Source organism: Neltuma alba, unplaced genomic scaffold, assembly GCF_004799145.2.
Source record: "Neltuma alba isolate B1F8T4 unplaced genomic scaffold, ASM479914v2 tig00011396_pilon, whole genome shotgun sequence".
NCBI lineage: Eukaryota > Viridiplantae > Streptophyta > Magnoliopsida > Fabales > Fabaceae > Neltuma > Neltuma alba.
The window spans coordinates 188,270-196,357 of NW_021636085.1; the positions used below are offsets into that span (position 1 = coordinate 188,270).

Below are 8,088 nucleotides of genomic sequence, written 5' to 3' on the forward strand. Positions count from 1 at the left end.
TATAAATATATAAATATATAGTTATATAGCTTCTTCAACCTCTGTTCTTCGTTGGGATCCATTCTCTTTCTCAGTCTTGGGGAAATGGCATGCAGGAGAGGGAGATTCTGCGAGTGTGGTAAGCCACTGGGAGTGCCACATTATTGCCAAGCCAACAACTGGGAGGGAAACGGGTATAGAGCTCCGCCGGCTCGGTACAACAGCTGGGCCGGCGGGTATTACCGGCCACAGCCGAGGCCGGTGGTGATGAGGCCACAGCCACAACTAGCAGCACCACCGGTGATGGGTGGTCCTTCTCCATTCTACGGCGGCGGCGGCGGCAACAAGAGGGCGTTGCTGTGTGGAATCACTTACGGGAACGGACCGCATGCTCTGAAGGGTTCAGTCAACGATGTCCTGCGCATGAAAGCCTTCCTCATTGAAAACCTTGGATTCTCTCCTCATTCCATTGTCGTCCTCAGAGGTACAAAATTTTGAAGATTGCCTAATCATAAATATGTTACCTCGATTCAATTTATTTGAAAAATTTATAATTTATAATTTTCTAAATAACTCTACTGATTACGTGTATTAAGAGGGTTTTTATTAAAAAAAAGTTTTAACATAAATAATTAAAGGGGTATTTTAGAAAAAAATAAGTACACATTTGTTATGAATAACTAATTGAATTAGTGTTTTTAATCTCTTTAAATTAGTGATGTAACTCTTGTATTTAAGACAGAAGGGAATACTATGTACAACATCATAACTTCTAGTCCTTAATATGATTAGCTATTTAATTAATTTTGGAAGATTAAAGAAATCAAATCAATTGATTAATTATGACAAATGGGACATAATCTCTTCAAAATACCTATACATAATATTAGATTATAATAATCGTAGTCTTTAATATCATAACTAATTTACAAATATTAAAAAAAATTAATTAAGTTAATTATGTGTAATAAATGTATGTTGTTTTTTCTAAACTATACTTATTAATTATGTGTGATGAAACTTTCATATAATGAAAAACCTTTAATATATATAATTACTGTAAGGATTACTTTAAAATAAATAAATAAATATGAAAGACAACCAAATTGAATCTCCACCATTCTTATATATTAAGATATTTATCTAAATATATATATAAGTTTATAAATTTAATATACTTGTTTTTCCCCAAAAAAAAAAAAGAGGGAATGAAAATCTTGTGTTTGGCACCAAATTCAACTTTTAAGTTAGTTTGTATATTAAGCTATGGCAAGAGTAACCTTCCTTTTGATAAAGGAAGCTATGAATGTATATGTGCAGACGATGAGAATAGTAACTGGAAAACAATGCCGACAAAAGCAAACATGATAGAGGCAATGAAGATGCTGGTGAGGGGATGCAAGGCAGGCGACTCACTGGTGTTCCACTACTCAGGCCATGGATCAAGGATGGCCGATAACGACATGGACGAGGACGACGGCTACGACGAAGCACTATGTCCGGTAGATTACGAGGATGCCGGAAAGTTACGAGACGACATCATCAACGATGTTCTGGTGAAGCCTCTGCCGGCGGGAGCCAAACTGCACGCCATCATTGATACTTGCAGTAGCGGAACAGTTCTTGATTTAGGGTTCATGTGCCGCATGAACAGGTTTGGTGAATATGGATGGGAAGATCATGTGAGAGGGAAACCTCATTATAAAGGTACCAATGGAGGGCTTGCTATATGCATATCTGCCTGTGATGACAACGGATCCTCTGGAGACACCTCGGTTAGTTTTCTCTTTTCTCCATTCTTAAATATCCCTTAATTTGATTGTTAGGTTAAGTGCATAACATGAAGTAGGGATAGATTCACAATGTTGAATGTAATATTGAATCCTTATTTGTTTTATGCTACCAATGGCATGTGATTATTAAGTTATGAGAAAAATTTCGGGTAGATTCAAGATAAAAACATCAAATATAAGTATGTTTTCTTAATTTCATTTAATATTATTTAATAGTTATAAGTTTGACTTGTTAATGACGCAATTCATAACTTATAAATATTAAATCCATTGAGATCTATTGATATTAAAAATATCACCTATTTGCATTAATTTTCTTGTTTGAATATATGACCAATTTCATTAAATATTTATGGCCTGTACTAACCTTAAAGATCTCGTAAGAACCCAGTGACTTCATTAGGGGTGGGGGGGGAGCAAGAAAACATGATAAGATATTCAGATCCCTTGTTGGAGTTAGTTAATTATCCTGTTGGGATTTAAATTGGAAATGAACTGATTTTTTTTTTTTTTGGGCATGGGTTGATGATGGATGAGATAGGTATTTGGAATGAATGGGGGAGCATTGACAGTGAGTTTCATCCAAGCCATGAAAAACCAACCAGGAATGAGCTATGGCCACTTACTTCATTCAATGAGATCCATAGTTATTGAAGCCAAGTCCCAAATTGGCTTAAATGCTTATCAGCAAAGATTCCACATTAACCATCCTCAGCATTATGTCCATGTACATCACTTCTCTTCTTTTAATTTATGATTATGATCTATTGATTCTAATATTGGATTAGTCTCTGTACATTTTCATTGCAATATCTAGTTTTGAAGTAAACACCTATGCAGTTTTATAACATTGTTTAAACGGATCTAAAACTGACAACCTGCTCGTTTAATTTGTATGTAGTCATTGAGTTCAACTTAAATTTGTTGGTTTACTTTATGATTTTATTCAGTTTTATGAGTTTTGTTCATTATTCTATAAGAAGTTGATTCTAATGAATGTGGTTTCCTAATATTATTTGCAGGAGCCGCAGCTTTCATCTTCTGAGAAATTTGACATTCATTCAAGGCCTGTTGTAATATGAAGCAGTAATAATGAAGCAAATATAAGTACTGAAATAATAATAAAGAGAAGCAAATATATGAGCTTGCAATGCTCATGATGGCAGAAAATAAATATGTCTTTAAAAATCGAATTAATATTTGTAACTCAATTTTCAGAAATTGTCTGGCGTCTTTTGATACCTTACTGTCATTCTCCTTAAATTTAGGCTTTATATGCCTAATACTCTGTGGGGAATAAACTATATTCTCATTATCATTGTATTCATTATCCTTCTCTTCTCTTATACACACACAAAACTGGGCTTAATTGGAACAAGATGGGGAATTTGAACCTAAATTGGCTTAAAGGAAAAACCATGATGAAAATCATTGCCTGTGAAACTTTGAACATAACTTGCCAGCTCAATACAGCATAATCACAGTAAGAACAAGTGTGAAAACAAATTAAAGATAACAGTATTATACGTAATATGTACGTTAAACTGGCATTCCATTCGTCACTGTACATAGGTTTCTGGAAATTTCGTGAAAAAGAAACAGAGGCTCCTCTGCATCAGACTTGGTTGCATGTACTGATTGATCCACTTACCATCACATGAAGAAAGCATTGATCTTTCCATACATTCTTTTTTGGAAAAAATCTCAAGCATCATATAGTGTAGAGATAACAAGTTGGCACATGGATCCCGGCATCCCGCATGTCGTTTTTGGCGCTGTTTCTACACGATACTTCAGAATTTCTCTCACTTTTGAAGCAGAAAGCACTATAAATAAAGGTGGTTCCAGCTTGTGGATGCTTTGGGATATGTTCTGTCATGACCTGTGGAAGTCAAATATTGTCTTCTGAATCTGTTCTTTGATAGAAGGTGAGTGGTTACATGACTGTGGTCCAATAAGGAATGCTTTTAAGTGCTTGGCAAATTCTTTAGGCTTCTCTATATTCAAAGCGTGCCCTGCATTCTTAATAACTGCCATTTGAGCAGTTTCTCCGATATGACTGTCCCAGAAAATATTCACATTTCAATCGTTTTTCAAATTATATCAGATGCCAATTATGAGTAATAAAACCTCACCTCTTTAATCTGAGGGCTAATTCCAGAGGGAACACCTGATCTTGATCTCCCCATAAAATTAATGTAGACTGTTCAAATAGAATCCCACAATATTTTTAAAATTAAAAAAGAGAGTACGATTTTTGTTCTTTTGATTCACTAGCATATTTTGAAAGAGAAAATTAGGAGTCAATGCATCAAGAGAAAGCAAATTGTCTGGCTTTGTTGTAAGTTGTAACTGGCAAGATATCCATTCTAGTACAAGATTCTAAGAACTAGAGTATTCTTGTAAGTTCCTGAGTTTGAATCTGTGTCATTATTGTACCATAAGAAAAAGTATGACAAATTAAACATAGCGGAAATGGTAGCTAACTTGTAAGAAATAACACTGACATACTATTTTCTCTAAATCAAAAGCACAATGCAGTCAGGTGTTTCATATCCAAATCTTCGGTAAAATTATGACAAGCGAGGACATATAACAGTATGCTGTAATAAGTGGTATGCGTCGTTAAAAATCTTGACAGCAAAAGCAAAATATGATCAAGAATGACACAGTGCCAGGAAAGAATTGGCCATATTCCTACACTTTCATATTTAAAGAATCTGCAGGTAAGATACTACTAAAATTGTCCATCAGTATGCATACATGACATTTATGTCCGTAACAGTGAGGAATCTACCTGGGTGATCTTGGGAAGGTTGGAAAGGTGTCGACCTTTGAGTATTGCTGCAATGAGTTCTTTCTTCTCTCCAACATGTTTCATACACATCACCTGTCCAAATTAATTAACAAGAACACAGTTAATTATCTGAGAAGATGAAGAGACAATGATAAACTACAGAATGATGTCATAAAATAAGTTAACTTCCGTATCAGTACAAGCCTTAAGCACAAGAATTTCAGCCTCTTAAATATGAGATTTAAGCTCATTTTGCTGGTTTGACTTCTTTCTGAATGAATGTTCAAGCACAGAATTCTCAAGTATGAGTTGAATGACATCATCTTTTGAGCGTTTAGCCGAAAATTTCATTTTACAATCGCATTTTTGTGGTAATTTCCTTCAATTCATTTGCAGTAGCCTTCATTTGCCAAGATAAACTGAATCTTAATTATATCGCTGAGTCTCAAAATTAATGAGGATATTCCACAGTGATCACATATAAAATACAGGTGATGATCTAAAATAGTACAGCGTTGTCGCAAATCCAATACACACCCATCTTGTAAGTTTGATAAATAAGGATAACATACACACTTCGAGACAACAGAGTTCCATTACAAGTTTAGGTGCGTTATTGAAAAGGAAAAAATCAGGGCTTCCAACTTCTCATATGATCCCCAGAAAAAAGAAAAAAAAATCATATGATCAGGAACCTATCTGCAAGCAAGGGTGGTGAACGAAAGGAAGGCTCCACAAAATCCAAACTACTTTGATAGAACAGTCAGATTTGTTTCATATGTCATTTCCTACTTAGTAAAAGTTACCTTAATTAAAAGAGATTCTAGCTTTGGTCGTACTAGAATCTTATATCAGCTTTATGTCATGTAAAATAGAGTCATAAACTAAAAACATTTGCCTGGGCATCACATAGAATTTGAAAAATGTTCATGACAAATTGCTAAAGGTTTTATTATAAATATAAACTAATATATTGAGATCCACAATATGTATATCAACATATACATGAGATATACCAAAGAGTTAATTGACAGGGACGATATATCTCATTGTCACCCTGTTTCTTCAGAAGAAAATTCCTTAGCACTCAAAAAGTAGGCATACCCTTGGGGGAGGAGATTTACGAGGGTACAGTCATCATGATATACCAAAAATATGTAGTCATTAATTAGGACTCTATTTGTTGGCAGCAAAAAAAAAAAAAAAAAAAAGAAGAAGAAGAAGAAACAAGGACTCTCTGTTCTTTATGCTTTCCCTGAATTTGAAACTTCAACACACAAACAAATTCACGTTTCAAAGCAGAAAATCCAGAAGCTTACCTCAATGAAATCAGTAAGGAACCAAGAAGGCACGCCTCTGGCAGGCCTCACAAACGAAAACCGCATCAGTTCTCTGAGCTTCTCAGGCGTCTGTGGCACCAAAATGCTGGTAGCCTCTTCCAAATCCGAAACCTTAAATAATCCATTTTTCATATCCTGTTCTTCCAAGCATACCCCAGAGCAACATAACACCAATTTATCCACCGCCTCCGGGAACTGCGCCGCCACACTGTACCCCACAAAGCCACCATAACTAATCCCCACCACGTTCATCCTCCACACCCCATGTGCTTCCATCAGCTTCTTCACGCATAGAGCCTGAAACGACTCCGTCCGCTCGGGACGCGACGTAGATGACTCGCCGAAGAAGAGGAGGTCCGGCACGAAGACGTTGAAACGGGGGACAAAATGCCGAAGGTACTCACCGTATTGCCACATTGCGTTTGCCCCAAATCCATGGATGAGAATAAGCGAAGGTTTGTTCGGTTTTAGGGATTTGGGAACCCAACAATGAATGGTGGTCCCATCACCGAGGTCGGTTATAACCGATCGGAGGCCGGCGTTCGTGAATGAATAACGGTAAAGCCAATCTCTGTACACGGTGAAGCTGAAGCATTTAGAAGATTTAGAAAACATGACGGGGTTTCAAATCTCAATACTTCACAAAAATTTGACAATGGGGTCGTTATTCTCTTTTTTTTTTTTTTCCTTTCCGTGATAATCAATTGGATTTCTTTCTCTTCTAATTTATTGTGGTTTGAATCGGTGGAGTCTTCCTGTTCCTTTGTTGTCTTCTTCCTCGCACAGAAATTAAGCGAAGCGTCTATACCGATGACATATAAAAGGGAAACAGGACGTGTCGAGAGAAGATGAAGAGGAAGCAGGCATCGACATGCAAGGATTGAGATTAGAGAATTGCCAATTCAGGAAACTGGTACATGCAACAGGTTTTCGGTTTGTTTGGTTGCGGGAATAAGATATTCCTTGGAGGCTTTAAGGACGCGAAGAAAAAACAGTTATTGGCCAAACCGAAAGGCAAAAGAATCCAAGAAATACAATTGATCTTGTTGGGTATTCCAGAGTGATTTTTGGAATCCAGTATTTGAACGTTGTATATCTTCTGGCCGGAAAAATTGGTGGTGTTTTTCAATTTTTATTTATTCTAAAATTACTTCTCCTTAAAATTAGCAATCTCAGAACTTATTGTGGCAAATAAATAAATAAATCTCATATTTTAGAGGTTTATTTTAGTTTTAAGGAAGTTTATATTTAGTTTAAACGTATGCCTATATTGATGTAATTAGACTACTAGGTTACTAAAAAAGATATTGAGAATTGCATCCGCAAATAAAAGAAAAAATATATTGAGAAGTCAGCTATTTGGGATTGGATTGGCAGAATTTTATATTGATTAAAATATTTCTTAAAAGAAATACTCCCTTCGATTCTAAATATAAGATCCATTTTGTAGTGTAAATTTGTAGTGTAAATTACATTACAAAATGGATGTTATATTTAAAACTAAAAGAATACTAAACTTTAGTTCCATGTATATGGTAACCAAAAAAAGGATGAGTTTGATCCAATTTGATTTCATTAACAGAATCACTGTTGATTATTATTTGGAAATATTGTTCAAAAAATCCCAATTAACTAAAGTTAATTATGCAAAGCTACTAAAGACTCAATCCTTACATAATATAAGCATATTTAAAACATAAAGAAAAATTTTAGAAAAATATTTACTTCCAATTTTTAATTTAATACCTATGTACTTTTTTCTCTTAAAATTATTTAATTTTATATTTTTAGCAATACTCTTTTAACTTTGTTTTTTTAGCATTTTTAATCTTTATGCAAAAGTTAAAGATTTTAATAAAGCAAAATTAAAAATAGTTCAAAATACACCTTTGCATAAAATACATTGAAAATTGAAAATTAAAAAATATACATGTATCCCCAGTGCGGATTTTCCAAAATTTTACCAGTTGAAAACACATTCCACCTGACTCTTTAAACACATTCCAAACATCTTTGCATAATTAATTTTCTACTCAAACTTATGATCAATTACCCCTTTTTATTTTCACTCCAGAGCCAATGAAACATTTTTCATTTTTCTCGTGAGAAATAAACTGTACATCATTTGCCAATAAAATTTTCCTGCTATAAATAGTAACTATTCCTTTTTCTTTCCTAT

At 34.7% G+C, this 8,088-nt stretch overlaps 2 protein-coding genes across 2 annotated transcripts; one reads left to right on the forward strand and one right to left on the reverse strand.

Annotated features, from left to right (window-relative positions):
- The first annotated feature begins 4 nt into the window (after nt 1-4).
- LOC114712780 (metacaspase-3-like) lies at nt 5-3,100 on the forward strand. Its single transcript, XM_028897316.1, has 4 exons — nt 5-463; nt 1,300-1,754; nt 2,314-2,499; nt 2,795-3,100. The coding sequence occupies exons 1-4, from the start codon at nt 85-87 to the stop codon at nt 2,852-2,854; spliced, it is 1,080 nt and encodes a 359-aa protein (XP_028753149.1). The 5' UTR covers nt 5-84; the 3' UTR covers nt 2,855-3,100.
- A 55-nt stretch (nt 3,101-3,155) lies between these two features.
- Nucleotides 3,156-6,534, reverse strand: LOC114712781 (monoacylglycerol lipase ABHD6-like). The gene is made up of 4 exons (XM_028897317.1): nt 5,889-6,534; nt 4,570-4,662; nt 3,908-3,975; nt 3,156-3,831 (listed from the first exon to the last, which is right to left on the reverse strand). Exons 1-4 carry the CDS (start codon nt 6,522-6,524, stop codon nt 3,648-3,650), a joined length of 981 nt encoding a protein of 326 aa, XP_028753150.1. The 5' UTR covers nt 6,525-6,534; the 3' UTR covers nt 3,156-3,647.
- Nucleotides 6,535-8,088: the final 1,554 nt, after the last annotated feature.